Here is a 20,011-nt window from a genome sequence, read left to right on the forward strand (position 1 = left end):
GGGGGAGGGGAAAAAAGAATTAATTTACATTTAAAATTTGAATAAATTTACATAAGTTTACATAAATGAATATATTAAAGATGAATTTATATGAATGAATGAAGGTCTTATAATAGCTCAAGGCCTATAAAAGGCCTTGCATAAAGCAAGGCTGGCCTTTCCTTTGCTACTGCTACTGTATCACAGACATGAAACAACAAGCAGTGGAGAGAGCCCTCATCCCACAGCTCACGCGAGAGGTCAAACAGTCGCCCTCACACTGAAAGCAGTTGCATCGGGCCAGTGTAGGCTCCAACAAATCTCCGGAGGGCCAGAGGTTCATTGGAGACTGGGGGCTCCCTTAGGGCTGCATTGAGAGGCCTCAAGGGCCATAAGGGGCCCCAGGGCCGGGGTTTGGGCACCCCTGCATTAGAATAATTGCATGTGTGGTATGAACCTCAGTATCCACACCAAATACAATTCTTAAGGTTCTTGGGAGGAAAACGTTATTACCACCTCTCCAATTATGTGACAAAAGGCCAGTGGACAGGATGCAGCTCATACACAGAACAGTTTCATCCGGCCCTTGGGCTCTCCCAGTACCATAATCAGCTGCTGAGCTGTGCTGAGGTTTCACTGCTGAAAGGGCAGTCCGCATGGTAACTGGGTTCTCCTCTATCTTGAAAATATTATTAAGATCTGCATACTTGCTTTTCTGTCATTTGCAGCTAATTAGTTCCTAGTGAGAAAAAAGTGATTTCTGATCACGACCTCCTTAATAAAACCACTTTCGGCTTGAACAATTTTTGCCTGGCCCACTGGTGCACACATTTGGTCCCTGTTGCATATATGCAACGTTAAGGAGAAATGGCTTAACTACTTCACTTTCAACCCTCAGCAGGCATCATGAATGCTATTCAACCCATGGCATGAAATGAATTTGACACCTCTGCAATCTAACACAACCCTATTGTCACCATGTTTAAAACTCTGATTGAACAGATATACCTGTATTTGGATAATGTGCAGCTTCAATTAAGAATAAATTCCCATGTCCTGGCAGAATCATTAGACATATCAGCACTTCTATCTTCTTTTGTGGAGAACATCTGTATTGCCTATTTACCACTATAACAAGTATTATATAATGCCTATTTTTAAAAAAGATATAGTAAGCACATTCCACTCAAAGGTTTGTTTACATGTTGAAAGGCTCAAATTTAAATCCAGGGACATAGCTTGCAGATTTATCTTATAAAAGGCCCAATCCTATGAGATGCTACTGTTGCCAGAATTAATGTATCAGCAACAGAATGTACTTTACAGCATCATCAACTCTAATCCAGAAGTGCACATACCTGTGCACTTCCAGGCCACTGACAACAGGGAGGACCCTGCACACAGTAGTGATGAAGAGGAACCCTGCCTACATTGATAAGTCAGTAAGGTGGATGGGCTGAAGTGGATCGGGGAGGGCTGGGGGCATGTTGGAGGTGGTGGTACCCAGAACAAGTGACTGTGCCAGATGCTATCCCCTCTGAAGCCAGTCGACAACCCCTTTATCTCCACCAGTTAAAGAGCTAGCACAGTTCTGATGTTACTCACTATTATGCGGCTTATGGAAGGGTAAGGAGAAATGTTTTTGCTCACCTTTCCTAAACCTCCCAATAGCCCCCTGTGCTGCATACAGCACACACTGTTTTGGCACAGCTGAATTCTATGGCAAGACAGAAAGATAGGAATGGGCTAAAAACATTCACTTTGGTAGAAAATCACAACTAGTCCAGACACAACTTCATGGGAAACACATATTGCATTTTTTTTCTAATTAACAGCTCCACAGAGCACACTATAACCAAAAAATATTTCATAGGAATCAAACACTCACAACAGATCATTAATCCCCACATAGGTAAGACAAAGATATAAGAAAGGACAACCTGCTGAAATACACTGCTCAAAACAATAAAGGGAACACTTAAACAACACAATGTCACTCCAAGTCAATCACACTTCTGTGAAATCAAACTGTCCACCTAGGAAGCCACACCAATTGACAATCAAGTTCACATGCTGTTGCACAAATGGAGTAAACAACAGGTGGAAATCATAGGCAAGTAACAAGACACCCCCAATAAAGGAGTGGTTCTGCAGGTGGTGACCACAGACCACTTCACAGTCCCTATGCTTTCTGGGTGATGTTTGGGTGACCTTTGAATGCTGGCGGTACTGTCACTCTAGTGGCAGCATGAGGCGGAGTCTGCAACCCACACAAGTGGCTCAGATAGTGCAGCTCATCCAGGATGGCACATCAATGCAAGCTGTGGCAAGAAGGTTTGCTGTGTCTGTCAGTGTAGTGTCCAGAGCATGGAGGTGCTACCAGGAGACAGGCCAGTACACCAGGAGACGTGGAGGAGGCCGTAGGTGGGCAACAACCCAGCATCAGGACCGCTACCTCCGCCTTCGTGCCAGGAGGAACAGGAGGAGCATTGCCAGAGCCCTGCAAAATGACCTCCAGCAGTACACAAATGTGCATGTGTCTGCTCAAACAGTCAGAAACAGACTCCATGAGGGCGGTATGAGGGCCCGACATCCACAGGTGGGGGTTGTGCTGACAGCCCGACACTATGCAGGACATTTGGCATTTGCCAGAGAACACCAAGATTGGCAACCTCACCACTGGAGCCCTGCGCTCTTCACAGATGAAAGCAGGTTCACACTGAGCACATGTGACAGACGTGACAGAGTCTGGAGACGGCAGGGAGAACGTTCTGCTGCCTGCAACATCCTCCAGCATGACCGGTTTGGCAGTGGGTCAGTAATGGTGTGGGGTAGCATTTCTTTGGGGGGCCGCACAGCCCTCCATGTGCTCGCCAGAGGTAGCCTGACTGCCATTAGGTACCGAGATGAGATCCTCAGACCCCTTGTGAGACCATATGCTGGCGCGGTTGGCCCTGGGTTCCTCCAATGCAGGACAATTCCTCATGTGGCTGGAGTGTGTCAGCAGTTCCTGCAAGATGAACGCATTGATGCTATAGACTGGCCCACCCGTTCCCCAGACCTGAATCCAATTGAGCACATCTGGGACATCATGCCTCGCTCCATCTACCAGCGCCACGTTGCACCACAGACTGTCCAGGAGTTGGCGAATGCTTTAGTCCAGGTCTGGGAGGCGATCCCTCAGGAGACTATCCGCCACCTCATCAGGAGCATGCCCAGGCGTTGTAGGGAGGTCATACAGGCACGTAGAGGCCACACACACTACTGAGCCTCATTTGACTTGCTTTATGGACATTACATCGAAGTTGGATCAGCCTTTAGTGTGTTTTTCCACTTCAATTTTGAGTATGACACCAAACCCAGACCTCCATGCGTTGATAAATGTGATTTCCATTGATGACTGTTGTGTGATTTTGTTGTCAGCACATTCAACTATGTCAGGAACAAAGTATTTAATAGGAATATTTCGTTCATTCAGATCTCGGATGTGTTGTTTAAGTGTTCCCTTTATTGTTTGAGCAGTGTAGTCATGCACATGATTCAACCTATTTTGGTACCAGTAGCTCCATAAAAAGTCTTAAAATTTCCTCCCTTTTATTTATTTACCCAGGGCTCCTGTGCAGTGACATTATAAGCTTGCAAATCTTTGTTTTTCTTTTTGATCAAAAAGCAACAGACTCAAGGTTCTGTACAAACACAATTGTTTCCTTCCATTGTGCATGGTACAAAATACATTTATGGAGAATAGTACTTCATGTTTAAGAGCCTAGTTTTGTTTTTCAGTTAAGAGAAAAAAGAAATAGCAGTCATTATGATAGCATGGAGGGTGTACTAGAAGAGAGGCTGTCCATTAAAGCCATTCTATAACTCACTCTGAACCAGTAACGGCAAGACAGAGAATTTCTTAGTGTGCTTGACAAGCAAACTACTCGTATCTTAAAATGTTTAATGTATTTGTTCTCCTCTCCAGTTAAAAAGCTCCAATGACATCTTTTAATAATAATAATAATAACTTTATTTCTACCCCGCCTTTCTCCCCGAAGGGACTCAAGGCGGCTTACAACATATTAAAAACAATTTAAAAGCAAATAAAAACATATTAACACATACTAAAAACAGCAGTCAGAGTAAAAATAGGTAAAAAGAGCATAGAGCAGCAGCAAGTCATAAAAGAATCAGGCCTGTAAAAAAATATTAAAAGATGTTAAAAAGATGTTAAAAGGCCAAGAACTCAGAAGGCCTGTTTAAACAGAAGGGTCTTCAGGCCTTGCCGAAAGGTCTCAAGAGAGGGAGCCATTCTTAAGTCAAGGGGAAGGGAGTTCCATAGCGTTGGTGCCACTACTGAGAAGGCCCTATTTCTTGCAGCCGCCCCACGTACCTCCCTAGGCGGCGGCACTTGTAAAAAGGCCTTCTCTGATGACCTGAGAGGGCGAGCCGGATTGTACGGGAGCAGGCGATCTCTAAGATACCCTGGTCCAGAGCAGTATAGGACTTTAAAGGTCAATACCAGCACCTTGAATTGGGCCCGGAAACAAATGGGCAGCCAGTGCAGCCGCTGGAGAAGCGGACTGACAGGGTCGAACCGCCTACCTCCAGTAACCACACGGGCCGCCGCATTCTGCACTAGTTGCAATTTCCGAACCGTCTTCAAGGGCAGCCCCACATAGAGTGCGTTACAGTAATCTAATCTCGATGTCACTGAGGCATGGATCACCGTGGCCAGGTCTGCACGATCCAAGTACGGCCGCAGCTGGCGCACCAGCCGAAGCTGAGCGAAGGCCCCCCTAGCCACAGCCGCCACCTGGGAATCCAGGAGCAGCTGCGAGTCCAGGTGGACCCCCAAGCTGCGGACCTGCTCCTTCAGAGGGAGTGCAACCCCATTCAGGGCAAGCCGATAGTCCAGCACCTGCATCGAGGATTTCCTAACCAGGAGAGCCTCTGTCTTATCCGGATTTAATTTCAGCTTGTTAGCCCCCATCCAGATCCTCACTGCCTCCAGACAGCGCTCCAGGTCCTCAACCGCCACCCTGGAGTCTGGAGGAAAGGAGAGATAGAGTTGGGTGTCATCAGCATATTGATGGCACCCCACTCCAAACCCCCGGATGACCTCTCCCAGCGGTTTCATGTAGATGTTAAATAGCATGGGGGACAGAATTGAGCCCTGTGGCACCCCGCATCTCAAGGGCCAGGGTGTCGAACAGGCATCCCCCAGCACCACCATCTGGGATCGACCCTCCAAGTAGGAGCGGAACCACCGCAAAACAGTGCCTCCAGCTCCCAACTCGGCCAATCGGCCCAGAAGGATACCATGGTCGATGGTATCGAAAGCCGCTGAGAGGTCCAGCAGGACCAACAGGGACGCACTCCCCCTGTCCAGTCCCCGGCGTAGGTCATCCACCAAGGCGACCAAGGCGGTTTCCGTCCCAAAGCCCGGCCTGAAGCCAGATTGAAAAGGATCCAGATAATCCGCTTCATCCAAGACCCTCTGGAGTTGGGATGCCACCACCCGCTCAATTACCTTGCCCAGAAACGGGATGTTGGAGACTGGCCGGTAGTTATCCAACACAGTGGAATCCAGGGAGGGCTTCTTCAGGAGGGGGCGAACCACCGCCCGTTTCAAAGCGAGTGGTAACGTCCCCTCCATCAAGGAAGAGTTGACCACCCTCCCTGTCCACTCAGCCAGCCCACCCCGGGCAGCTCTTATCAACCAAGCTGGGCAAGGGTCGAGCAGGCAGGCAGATGGCCTCACACTCCAAAGGAGTCTGTCCACATCCTCAGGCTGTACAAGCTGAAAAGAATCCCACAACACAGGACAAGCAGTTGCCAAGGGGACATCGTCAGACACTGTCAATGTGGCATCCAAGTTGTGACGAATACGATCGATTTTATCTGCAAAATGTTGCGCAAACACGTCACAGCGGCTGACCGTGTATTCCTCCTGGTCTACTGGGGGGGCCTGATGGAGGAGGCCCCGCACCACACGGAACAGCTCTGCCGGACGGTTGTCAGCAGACGCAATGGTAGCAGAGAAGAACGATCTCTTCGCTGCTACCACCGCCACGGAATAGGCTCTGTAATGGGCTCTACTCCGTGTCCGGTCGGATTCATCCCGAGTTTTCTGCCACCGTCGCTCTAGACGCCTGCCCTGCCGCTTCATCCTTCGCAGCTCCTCAGTGAACCAAGGAGCCGCTCCGAGTCTGCGACGTGGCAGAGGTCGCTCCGGAGCAATCTCATCCACTGCCCTGGTCATTTCCCCATTCCAGAGGTCAACCAGGGCCTCAGATGAGACGCCAGTCTTGGCAGTGGGGAAATCCCCCAGAGCCCTCAGGAAACCTTCAGGATCCATTAGCCTCCGGGGGCGGACCATAGAAAACGGTCCCCCGCCTCTGCGGAGGTAGGAAGTCGCAACAAGCCTAAACCTTACCAGGAAGTGATCTGTCCATGACAACGGAGTGATCTTGATCTCCTCTACGTCCAGATCACTGCCCCCATGCCCAGCTGTAAACACCAGGTCCAGCACGTGTCCTGCAGTATGTGTTGGGGCCAAGATCTTCTGGGACAGGCCCATGGTTGTCATGGCGGCCATGAAATCCTGAGCTGCACCTGACGCAGGTGCCTCGGCATGCACATTGAAGTCCCCCAGCACTAATAGGCGGGGGGCCTCCAATGCCACCCCCGAGATCACCCCAGTCAGCTCAGGCAGGGAGACTGTTGGGCAGCAGGGCGGACGGTACACCAACAGAATCCCAATCCTGTCCGGTCCTCTCAACACAACATGCAGGCACTCGAACCCAGCAAACTGCTGGACAGGGCACCTGGCAAGGGAGATGGACTCACGATAGACCATTGCAACTCCCCCTCCCCGTCCCTGCAATCTTGGCTGCTGCAACACCTGAAAACCTGGAGGACAGAGTTCAGAGAGACTAACTCCTCCTGCCATGTCCAACCAGGTCTCTTTTTTTACTGGTATCTTACCAATTTCTTATACAGTGGATTTTCACAATACAACGGGTTCACTTTACAATCAAATCACTTCAGAATGGCCTTGCCATAGTAAAAAAAGGTTCACTATTCAATGTTATTCAATGTACAATGGGCTCACAACTGCTGTCAACAGGTCCTCATGGATGACAGATAAGCAAATCAGCAATGCAAATGCAAGCGTTTGGTAGCATCTGACAATAGTGGCATTTTTAACACTGCTGTGTGTATGGAGGAAAGGATACAGCAGATGTGAACGCAGATATAAACACAAGCCTATTAAGTAGTGTCTCAGCCGGTAGCTGAATTTTTATAATTGTGACTGTGTGAATGGAGCGAACAATATAGCCCTACAATTTTTGTTTTGTAACTACTACACTGTGTAAATTGATGACCATGGCCTCTAGAGACCAGAGTAGGCACCCTTTGGAAAGGAAAATAGGTTAGTTCTGAGGTAAAAATTTCAAGTTCTAAGGTGTTGGAACAAATTACAAAAAAAACACAATGCAATATTGGGTCCACATTAAATACTTTCATAATACATGGAACTGATTACTACTGTAAAGTGGGGGTTCACTGGGTCGACTGTAATCACAGAACGTTCAAGTTGGAAGGGACAACTCAGTGCAGGCAACTGCTAGAGAAACACTGACACTCCCAATGAGGGAGAGACCCCACTTCTGCATGAGGAAGACTTCCACTTCCAGATAGGTTTCCTTTCAATGATAGCCTAAATTTCCCTTTAATTTCAACCCATTTGTTCTGGTTTACTCTCAAAAGCCAAATGGACTAATCTTCCCCTTCCACTAAGGAACACCACTTCCCCTTCCCCTTCCCTTTTAAATACTTGAAAACAATTGTTATATCTCCCCTAAGTCTTCTTCAGGCTAACCATACCAAATGCTTTGAACTGTTCCTCATAAAACCTGGTTTCCAGCCCCCTCACAACAATTGCTGCACTCCTTTGAACCCACTGCAGCTTATCACTGTCCTTCTTAAAACATGGTGCCCACAACTAGAATATTCTATATGAGACCTGACTAGTCTAGAATTGAACTGTAATGTGAATTCAATAATTCACATCTCCTGATCTGGATTCTGGGACTACATGGGCATGTGCCAGCAAAATCACTCAACCCCACATCTGAATCCATGGAATGCCCCAAGTCAGAGCAGCCCTTTCTTAGGAATCGGGTCCAGGAAAGTGTACAGGATACAGACACTGTTCCTACCCCCTCCCAGGCCCAACCTACCCATCTCCACCCCCACTCCATTACAGTCCCTCCCTGTCTCCATTCCACCTTCCCCTCACTCTCCTGCCACCTGGCAGGAGCTTACTTGCTTAATTGGGTGTTCCACTAGAATTTTGCACTAGTAGGCCAGTGTAGGCCTTAGCATTGGCACCAGGAGCATTTTTGCTATCACAATATGCTTTCCTCTATTATATTCAGTCATAACATACTGCACCATCAGAGAATCACCAAGAGTCATGAAACAAACTCTCCCAGTTTCCTATGGAAAAATTCAGATTCCAGAATACTTTCAAGAATTCATGACATCACTGAGAACTACAAATAAAACAGCTGCAGAATCTACACTCCAAAAGAACAAGTAGCTGCTCTAGGGAGAAGATCCCTAGCTAATTAGATGATTATCATAAACAAGCCTCCTACTCAGTCCCATGGTGGAGTTTCAGAGAAGGCACAGTTCCTCAGCCCTTCACACTACAGAAGAAATTGTTAAGGACTGTCTCTGCAGTCTTATACTATAGGACTGCCTATAGTCCTATACTGAACTTGCCTATAGCCCTATACTGAACTTCTGTGCTGGGGGACTTTAACGACCATGGAGACAGTTGCAGCTCAGGATTTCATGGCTGCCGTGCCAATGATCAGTCTGTCTCAGAATAAATCTGCTCCAATACGTAATGTGGAACACACACTGGACCTGCTATTTACTGCTGGGCAGATGGATGTTGATCTGGATGTGGAGATCAAGATCACTCCTTTGTGAGACAGATCACTTTCTGATGGGATATAAGCTTATTGCAGTCCTTCCACTCTGCAGTGGTGGGGGACCACACTGTATAGTCCAAGGGTGCCCAAACCACGGCCCTGGGGCCACTTGCAGCCCTCAAGGCCTCTCAATGCAGCCCTCAGGGAGCCCCCAGTCTCCAATGAGCCTCTGGGCCTCTGGAGCTTCGTTGGAGCCCACACTGGCCTGACGCAACTGCTCTCAGAGTGAGGGCAACTGTTTGACCTCTCACATTAGCTGTGGGATGAAGGCTCCCTCCACTGCTAGTTGTTTCACGTCTGTGATGCAGTAGCAGCAGCAAAGGAAAGGCCAGCCTTGCTTTGTGCAAGGCCTTTTAGAGGCGTTGAGCTATTGCAAGACCTTCATTCATTCATATAAGTTCATCTTTAATATATTCATTTATGTAAACTTATGTAAATTTATTCAAATTTTAACTGTAAATTAACTCTTTCCCCCCCCAGCCCCGGCCCCCAACACAGTGTCCCCAACACAGAGAGACAATGTGGCCCTCCTACCAAAAACTTTGGACAGCCCTGGTATAGTCCAACCCCAGAGACTGATGAATCTGCAGGGATTCCTAAGGGCTCTGGGGGATTTTCCCATTACCAGAGTTTGTGACTCAACCTGTGCCCTGGCTGACCTCTGGAGTGAGGAGATGACCAGAGATTTGGATCAGATTGCTCCTTAGTGTTCTCTGCCTAGTCACAGAGTGGGAGCAGTTCCTTGGTTTACTCAAAAGCTGTGGATGGTGAAGTGGCATGGCAAACAGCTAGAGTGATAGTGGTGGAAAACTTATGCCAAGACTGACCATACATGGTTTAGAGTTCATCTTAGAGCCTACTCTGTAGTGATGTTGGCTGCCAAGATGGCTTTCTTCTCTACTACTGCTGTTGTCCAGGAAACGACGGCCCTACCTCAGTTGTGTGCCACAAGACCATCCCTTGGTGTCCTTCTCTGGCCTCCCTCTCCACCCAAAGGCTGGAATGCATGCCCAGGCCACACCACTGCCCAACCACAGCAGGCCAGGCTAGCCACTGGCTCAGCTGACACAGTGCCTGCTGGGATGCAACATTCGGCCTCAGATGGATCTGGGTGGGCCACCAAAAGACGCTTCCAACCCTGCTGCTGTGCTGTGCCAGGGGGCAGCTGAGGCAGTGGAATACCAGAGACCTCTCGCTTGGGCTGAGTGAGACAGGAGCCAATGGCAAGGATGGGAAAATGGGGGGGGGGAGGGGAGAATCAGGTGGTTGGTATAGGACACAATTTGGGCTTAGAAGGGGGGAGGACAAGGCACGACCTGTAAGGGGGCCTTACACCTTATGCAGGTCGATGAGGAGACTCGGGGACGCACTAGTTTGAGCAGGGCAGCTGCCAGTGACTTGCTAAAGAGCCAAGGCCAGGGAAGAAGACTGAGGGTGCACAAATACCTTCCCCCAACTGTATCTGAGAACCCTAATACACACCACATGAGCCAGATAAAGCGGAGCCCAGCACTGCACCAGCCCCACTTAGACAACTGTCCATGAGTGAAGGGCATTTCTTCGAGTATGAAACCATATGCTTGTCTGTTCAACCCTTGGCCACCACAGCTGATTAGATCTGCTTGGGAGGGGCTGATGGAGTGGACAGGGAGGGTGGTGAATTCAATTCAATTCTACTGCTGGAATTGAAGCAGGTGGTGGTTCACCTGTTTTTGTCTGCTTAAAAACAAGTCTTTCTGAAATATAGAAGCAAAGCAATCTAAATACAGTACAAAGAAAGAAACTATGCAATAAATAGTCAGCAGGGGAAACCTGTTTGACTACTTTCATTACAGGGATTCTTTATACTACACACAGCATTTTATGAAAGAGCATATTACAAAGCTGTAGCACACGTCAAACAAAACTGAAACATCTACAGCAGCCATGTGGATTTCTTTAAATGATGTATACAATGAATACATGGAGTAGAAAGCCAAATGCTTGCTGTATGTAATGAACATCTAATTTTTTTTTTTTAAGCAAAGCCACAAGTTCACAGATTACAATTTCAATCTGTGAAGTGGCCTTGGTCATTTTTGGATCCTATACTCATAATAACAAGTGCTTTCTTTGGTAAATAACTGAACACTAACAGTGCAATCCCATGCATACCTACACAGAAACAAGTCCCACTGCATGCAGTGGGGCTTACTCTCAGAAAACTACACGCAAGACTGCAGTTTCAGATAAGCATAACTGGAGCACAGCAATGAGCCAATTAAAAGCGTTTTCTTTAAAAAAAGGCACTCATTTACAGCATGACCAATCACATAAACTTTAAATACTGAATGTCTCCTACTTTTTAAACATATGAGAACCAGCACAGCAAACATCTCCCCCAAAACATTATAGTTGAGTGCCACAAAACAAATGGAATAGTATGTAACAGGGGTGTCAAACTCGTTTCCTACAGAGGGCCGAAGTTAGTATTCAGGGCTCCAGTTGAGGGCCAGAAGTGATGTCAATAAGCAGAAAGTGACATCATTAGGCAACTAATGGCCAGAAATCAGACCCTGTTCTCATACAGAAACTCATTAACTGCAAATGACAGAAGAGAAAGTACGCAAATCTGGATCATATTTCAAGATTTGGGAAAGCCCAATTTTCATGTGGGCTGCCCTTATAGTAGTAACACCCCAGCAGCTGAGAACCTGAGGGCCGGATAAAAAGCTTCCAGGGACTGCATCTGGCCCCCGGGCCTAATGTTTGACACCCCTGGTATATATTATACAGGAATGGTGAAATACAAATGCCAGTTTCTTTTAGTTTCATTGAGAAGCAAGGGGGGAACACTCTCTTTTTCACTCACACACCCATGCACTCTCTCACAAACACACTCTCTGTCACACACACTCACATTCTGTCTCTCACACACAAACACACTCCGTTTCTGCCACACCCATGAACTCTGCCCAAATGCAACAAGGGAGAGAGGAAAAGGACATTTTAAATCCCTAAAACTCTCTGTCTCTCTGCTCTTTGCCCCCCTTCAGGAACAAGCCCATTCCCCGCGTCTTCCCCAGGCACCAGCAGCGAGCCTCTAGAACGCGCTCGCGAAGAGGGCGCAGCTGGAGCAGATGAGAGGCCGAGACAGGGCACGCCAAACGCGGTCCATGTGACCAGGACGCGCCACTGCCAGGGAGTCACCAGAGGTCTCTCCCTCTCCGCGAGGGGCCCCTGGCAGCCAGGCAGGTCCATGGAGAACCCGAGCCTGGGCGGGTCCACTCAGAAGTGCGTCCCATTAGAGTCCACGGGGCTTCCTCCCAGGAAACTGCGGACAGGGCCGCTCCCTCAGTTCACACTCCCCCTCCCCGCTCCGGCTCGCAGCCAGACGCGGAGGGACAGGGACACATGCGGGAGGCGGAGCCCCTCAGAGGCCGGGGCCGAGCGGGCGGCGCGCCTACCTCCCCAGATGCCAAGCGAGAGCTGGGAGCTGTCCAGGTTCACCACGTAGTCGCCCAGGAAGCGGTTCAGGACGTCCACGACCACCGACTCGAACACCATCCTCGCCCCCGCGCTCCTTCGAGCGTCGCTTCGCCCTGGCCGCGGCTCAGGGAGGAGAGCCCGCCGCGCCAAACAGGGTGGCGACCGGCCACCTCAGCGTGGACCGCCCAGACTCGCCCTGCGAACTGCGCATGCGCTCAACAGCCGCTCGGCTTCCCAGCGGCGAGCTGATCTCCCCTGTCAAGCTGCGGCTACGTCACGCCGCCTCCGTCGCTATACTAAGTAGGTGACTCGCTAAGCGGGGCGCGCGCTTGCTCTCTGAGGGGGCCGCCTTCGTCGCGCGAGACTGGCGCGTCGGTTAAACCGTCGTCCTTCCTGCCACCCTTCACCGTCCCTGTCAGCACTGAGCCCGAGCCTAGGCGCGTCTACTCAGAAGTAAGTCCCATTACAGTCAATGGGGCTTACTCCCAGGAAAGTGTGGAGAAGGTTGTCGCCTCACAGCTCAATCCTATCCACACTTTCCTGGGAGTAAGCCCCATTGACTGTAATGGGACTTACTTCTGAGTAGACATGCTTAGGATTGGGCTGTCAGTCCCCAAAGGTCAATGAATGGCAGTGATGCTCCAGGGTAGCAGCAAAGGCCTGAGGAGAGACTCATAGCCCAGTCCTGTGCATGTCTACTCAGAAGTAAGTCCCATTACAGTCAATGGGGCTTACTCCCAGGAAAGTGTGGATAGGATTGCACTTTCAGTCATGCCAGCACATTGTCTTCAAAAACAGTATGAAGCAGGCATCCCAAACAATGTTAGTGCAGTTTTTCCTGTTGTACAGGTTGAGTTCCATGCCCAGAACTCGTGTGGATGGCAAAAATCCTAAAGCAAATCAATTTTAAAAACCAAGTCATAAGAACAGCCCCACTGGATCAGGCCATAGGCCCATCTAGTCCAGCTTCCTGTATCTCACAGCGGCCCCACCAAATGCCCCAGGTAGCATACCAGATAACAAGAGACCTGCATCCTGGTGGCCTTCCCTGCATCTGACATAGCCCATTTCTAAAATGAGGACGCTGCACACACACATCATAGCTTGTAACCCATAATGGATTTTTCCTCCAGAAACTTGTCCAATCCCCTTTTAAAGGAATCTAGGCCAGATGCCGTCACCACATCCTGTGGCAAGGAGTTCCACAGACCGACCACACGCTGAGTAAAGAAATATTTTCTTTTGTCTGTCCTAACTCTCCCAACACTCAATTTTAGTGGATGTCCCCTGGTTCTGGTGTTATGTGAGAGTGTAAAGACTATCTCTCTATCCACTTTATCCTTCCCCTGCATGTCTCAATCATGTCCCCTCAGGCGCCTCTTTTCTAGGCTGAAGAGGCCCAAACACCTTAGCCTTTCCTTATAAGGAAGGTGCCGCAGCCCAGTAATCATCTTGGTCGCTCTCTTTTGCACCTTTTCCATTTCCACTATGTCCTTTTTGAGATGCAGCGACCAGAACTGGACACAATACTTCAGGTGTGGCCTTACCATTTATTTGTACAACGGTATTATAATATTAGCTGTTTTGTTCTCAATACCTTTCCTAATGATCCCAAGCATAGAATTGGCCTTCTTCACTGCCGTCGCACATTGGGTCGACACTTTCATTGACCTGTCCGCCACCACGCCAAGATCTCACTCCTGATCTGTCACAGACAGCTCAGAACCCATCAGCCTATATGTGAAGTTTTTATTTATTTATTTATTTTGCTTTGCTTCCCCCCCCCCTTTGCTCAGGTGATTTTAAAACAGCTTTGCTGACCTTTTTGGTGTTAAGACAGTGTCAGTAGGCAGACAATCCATCAATCTGTCTCTCTACAGGAGAGCCAGGGACCCCTTCCCTTCACCCAGAGCAAAGTGATCTTTCTTTCACATGTTGGGGGGAAGGGAGAGTTCGATTTGCCTTGGAGAGAGAATCAGCCAGCTGCCCTGTTTCACATTATCAAGGCTATTGTTAAATGACTATTTTCCTTTAATTTAAAGAGTCCATCTCATCAAGTTGAAATAGAAGAATCTGGATAATTAGGTTATACCTGCAATCCTTTGCATGACTCTCTCTACAACAGTAAGAAAAGCAGTTTTTAAAACTGATTTTAAAGGGTTGCATTTTTCCCCTTCTCCAGGGATGAGCACATTCCTTCTCATTTGCAGTGGCCATTCATGTTGAATCAAATCCGTGAATAACAAAGTTGCACCTGTATTGTAGCTGCTGCATTACTGACAAGATAAAGTTATGAGATGCTCCACTCCACTGAATATGATAAGATCCATAAACTACTTAAATCCTATCTGTTTTGCCTGAGGCTTCCCATATAAGTGGAATGCAAAATGTCCTGAGATTCCAGCACGCAACCGATTTTTTTAAACTTTTTGTAGTGAATGTGGTTTACCAATGGCATGCACTATCATAGCATGCACACCACTATGCATGGTGGCAGTGGTTTAGCTAGGTCATTTGACACCCAAGGCTCATGAATTTTTGACACCCACCATAAAACAAAATTAATTAATTTATATTTTTCACATTTTCATACCACCCTTCCTCTAAGGAGCTCAGGGTGGTATACATGGTTCCTCCCCTTCTTTTGTTCTCACAACAACCAGTTGTGAGGTAGGTGATGCTGAGAGATAGTCATGACATGAAATGAATAATAATAAAGCCAGAAAATAAATGCAATGAATATTTCCGCACAAGCACTGGATGAATGTCAGTGCCCCTCCCCCCACTATTGCTCTCCTGCATATAGTACTCAGTGACATACTGCCCCTACATCTGGCAGTTCAATGTAACCATCATGCTTAATTACCACTGATAGACTATAGCCTACCACAAATGTTTAGAATCCACTCATCTAAGCCAGTGACCAACAACACCCAACCTTCCCACCAGTGGTATCACTAGGGTTGGTGCCACCCGCTCTGAGAAGTACAGAACCTGTATAGAACAGTACAGGTTACGCAACCAACAAAAAATGTGGCCAACTTGATAACACACAACTGATCAAGTATTAGCTCTGATACATGGAAAAGGGAACTGACTCATAACATCTTATTGGTTTCATGCTGTGTCATAACAACACCTCGTAGCTCTCAGAATACTCAGACTCATTGGTCTGATCTACTGAGTTGATGAAGAGGAGTCCATATTTTCAACACGTTTCAAAGCCTGCTTTTCAAAGCTCCCTGTCAGAGCTGACTATATTGGTTTTGCATGTACCACTGGAGTCAACCCACTTGTTGATGTTTGGTGACTTTAGTGTCCATGCCAAGGCCCCTGTTGGAGGGTAGGCCTGGTAACAGGGTGGGGGATGCTTGCCTGAGATGTGGACGGCATGGTTTTTGGTCTCTCTCTCTGAGTGTTTGGAGTGGAACGAAAGTCATGCCGGTGGCTGGATTTGGCTGTGTGCCGCAGATGTTCCCGGCACAACAGATAAGATGCAAGCACAATGAATAAGTCCTTTGTTTTCAAACCACAGGGAAAAAAATATATTTCTGCAGTTTGAAATTCGGTTTGAAGTTTTAACATTGCTTTAAGTTCAGAAACGTCCAGTTTGAAGACTTTCGGAGCCACAGGCTGCACACACACACGCTGGAACACCAGATCCCCCAGATATATTATAGAGGATTAAAGTTTTAAGCTTATATTTAGTTTTTCATTTTAAAACCAGTTTTGGTGCATTAACACATGTAACTAACGTTAGCCTAAATAAGTTGTAGTAGTCTAACAGCAGTAAAAGGTTTAAGATAACACAGCAAAGTCATTTCCAGGCTCACAGGTCAGATTCCCAGAGAAAATAATTTTGCAGCAGTTTTTAGATGAACACACACACCGTGATGTCAATAGCAAGTATGTTGCATTTCACGGGCTACAAACGAAGGCCAGAAGTAAGTCATATGATAGTTATGGGTGAGGTCAGCTTTTGAACTAAGAGGTCGCAGTACCACCTACGGCCTGCTCAAATCTGTATGATGTATGAATGAGATGTACGAAGTGAACAACTGGTGTTGTGTTACGGACCAATGAATTGTCTGCATGTATGTGTTCCGAGGAGGGAACCCCACATTGTAATAAAAGTCACCTGAAGGGTTTGTACATGTTTGTCAGAGAAAAGTACACGTCAGGGTTTGTCAGAGAAAGGTACACGTTTCTCTTCTTCACGCTTCTGATGCTCGCAGTCTCCTTTGGAGACGTGGATGGATTTACCACCTTTGCTGATGGATTTACAATAAAGGCCTGGATTTGATCACCACTGTCTACTAGTTTGCTTTGGAACCTGGGATTACCGTGCAACATCTAGGATCTCTTGTAACATCTTGGTTTTTGCACCTTGCAACAGCCCCTAGTGTAGGAGTGGCTCAGGATTTCATGGCTGCCATGGCAACCATGGGCCTCAGAGGATTTCGGGCCTGACACATGAGGCAGGACATGTGTTGGACCTGGTGTATACAGCTGGGCAACTACATGGTGATCTGGATGTGAAGGAGATTGAATTTACTCTGTTATGGTCTGATCATTTCCTGGTAAGATTTAGGCTTGTCATGACTTCTTACCTCTGCAGAGACAGGGAACTGCATTGTATAGTCCAGCCTCAGAAGCTAATGGATCCTGAGGGCTGTCAAGGTGGAGACAGGGGGCTGTCAGCAACTGTGGGCTGATCCAGGGCAGTAGTATCTAATAGTTTGTATGGTTACTCCCTTCCTGCTCCCCTCCCCCCCTTTTTGAACATGCAGCTGAATGAGTTAATGCCTTGATAGAATATATTCACTGCCACCAGCCCATCTGGATCCTTTGGAGTGTGAGCTTGTTTCCTGCCTGTTTGACCCTTGCCCAGCATGGTTTATTGGGTCTGCCCAGGAGGTGCTGGGAGAGTTGTTAATTCATCTCTGCAGGAGGGTTGCTACCACTTACATTAAAGTGTGTGATGGTTTGCCCCCTCCTGAAAAAACTATGCCTGGATTCCTGAAAAAGTTGTGGATGTTGGATACTGCCAGTCTCAAACCTCCACTTTCTGGACAAGGTGATGAAGCAAGTGTTTGCATCTCAGCACCAAAGGGTCTTGAATGAAGCAGATTATCTGGACTTCTTTTACTTTGGTTTCAGGCTGGGTTTTGGTATAGAAACAGCCTTGGTTGCTTTGGTGGATGACCTGTGCTGTGGACTGGTTGGGGGGGGATGCATTCCTGTTGGTCTTACAGGACCTCTCAATGGCTTTTGACAATGATGTCCTCATGGAGTCAAGGTCTTATTGATATTACTTGGGCATGAATACAAGTTCAATGTCTCTGAGTAGCTGTGTTCTTTCCCATCTTTTTATCAGCAGAATATATTATTTATTTTACTAATGGCAGGAGCAATGCAATTATTTTATACTACTTTGTTCCTTGAAGTATTCGTTTGTATAGATGCCAGCTATGTGGTTTACATTCCACTGTAAGTATCTTGCTGAAAAGTGAACATACTACTATAATACTCTCCAACATCTTTTGATAATGGACTTAAATTAAATGATATATTGGCATTATTAGGCAGCTGTTCTTGTACTAAAAAATGCTGTAAAGGCGAATACTTCAGGGATGTAGCAGAATCAGGAATGACATCTAATCCAGTAGCAGTTTAGAATCCTATGTTCAGAATTTTTAAAATTTCATTTTTGCCTATTCATACCTGAATTACTGCTCAGCATATGAACAGTGTCAAAACTTTGTAGTCTGGGACAATCATGGATTTAATGCAATTTTAAAAAGAATAAAAAGTCTGGCACCACAGGAATTTGTTTCTGAAAATGGAGCATTTTACTCCATCTCAATATTACTGTTCACCTCAGAGATTTTCACCCAAAACATCTCAGGTTACTGAGGTACCTCATAGTACCAAAGACCTACAATTGCCTGTGACCTTTTCTGGATCTATGAGATGTCAATGTTTTCATCTGGACCAAGAAATTCCACATAATATTAACTCCATAATGACACTTCTTTTTAAAAGTGTCAGATTCATAGCCATAGACTTTAAGGATGCCTCATTCCATGCTGTGATACATCCACAACATTAAAAGTAACTATGCTTGGTGTACAGCAACAAAGGTCTTCACAAAGTGTATGAATGGAGTTACCAACTCCTTCGATCTTGAGGAATAAAGGTTTTCCCTAACCTGGATGACTGGATTATAGTGACAGATTTCACACAACAACTCAGGTTAGTACCAGGACTTCATTCTGGCCTTGCTAATATCCCTGGGCCTATATGATGTCAACCAGAACTCTCAACTTGAACCAACTTAGTGGCTCCAGTTTAAAAGAGTTCTGCTGAATTCTGTGTACTGTCATGCCCACTTTCCAGACTTTAGTGTTCAGACCATAATATCCCTCATCATAGAATTACATACATCACCAACTCAACCTGTAAATTGGATCCAATGGCTCCTAGGCCACATAGCATCCACCACAGCAGTTGTTGCATTGGCACATTTACACATAAGATGCTTACAGAAATGGTATCTGTCAGTGTTCAGGCCTTTGGTGCATTTCCAATGCAAATGCTGCTGGCCATCTTCAAAACACTAAAATCCTTCCTATCATTCCCGAAGGACTAAATAATACAAACTCTAGTAGGCAGCACAATTGTCTATGGCATCATATCACTACTATGGCTATCTGTCTAGCCAGGATGTCTAACAACTTGACAGATGATCCTTAGCAGAGTGGGAGACAAGCCTAGACAACAAAGCTTTCTAGTAAACAACTCATTCTTTTGTTGTCCTGTTTACCACTAGCCACAATGCCAACTACTTAAAAAAAATCTTTGGAAGCTTTTATTTTATTTATTGTATTTCTATCCTGCCTTTCTCCCCAAGGGAACTTTTGAGGACAGTTCTGCATATATGCAGAACTCCACTGTGATGTGTCTGCACAAAGACCACTCAAAGAACTATAATTACAACTAAGCAACCTGTTCTTTTGTCCCTCTGCTACCTGTGCCATAGTAGAACCTGCAATGGAACACATAGTGGCATCCTTTGTATGGAATCCACTGCTAGTATGGGGGTGGTTCTTCATAGTTGGCTGTAGTGTCTGCCTCGGTGTTAATCTTTCTCAGGAGTCATTGAGGAGTGATGGTTTACCAGTGGATGCTCATTGGTGGTTGCTTCTGCTGACTTTTCTAATCTAGGAAAGGGCTGCCTGGAAAGTGTTGGCCTGGAGGTGGCCACTCATTGGTCCTGCATTTACCACTACTTTCTGATTGGCTTAGCCTGGAGGCACTTCCCTGGTTGCTGTCCGTAGTGCTAGATGGATTGCAGTGATTGAGTCCTTGAACATCTGACTGACCTGGGCTGTCAGGCAGCTGCCCTGCTGATGTTGGGGTTACCATGGACACTGACAGAGTCATTGGAAGGTTGTGCCTTTGTGGAGTTGTTCAGGCTCTTGTTTCCCTCTCTTCTTTTGTGATGCAGGCTTAGGATATGATGAATGTTGTTTGGATGCTCTGCTGCCATAATGGGGATGCCAGTT

General features: G+C 47.0%; 1 protein-coding gene across 2 annotated transcripts in view; it reads right to left on the minus strand.

Moving 5' to 3' along the window:
- VPS13A (vacuolar protein sorting 13 homolog A) overlaps positions 1 to 12,633 on the minus strand; it is a 195,267-nt gene extending 182,634 nt beyond the window's left edge. For both annotated transcript variants that reach the window (XM_066617808.1, XM_066617807.1), the window contains exon 1: positions 12,422 to 12,633. In XM_066617808.1, the coding sequence (XP_066473905.1) occupies positions 12,422 to 12,521 (100 nt within the window). In that variant the 5' untranslated portion in view covers positions 12,522 to 12,633. The remainder of the gene's footprint in view (positions 1 to 12,421) is intronic.
- Positions 12,634 to 20,011: the final 7,378 nt, after the last annotated feature.

The sequence above is a fragment of the Tiliqua scincoides genome, chromosome 2 (assembly GCF_035046505.1).
Source record: "Tiliqua scincoides isolate rTilSci1 chromosome 2, rTilSci1.hap2, whole genome shotgun sequence".
Lineage (NCBI taxonomy): Eukaryota > Metazoa > Chordata > Lepidosauria > Squamata > Scincidae > Tiliqua > Tiliqua scincoides.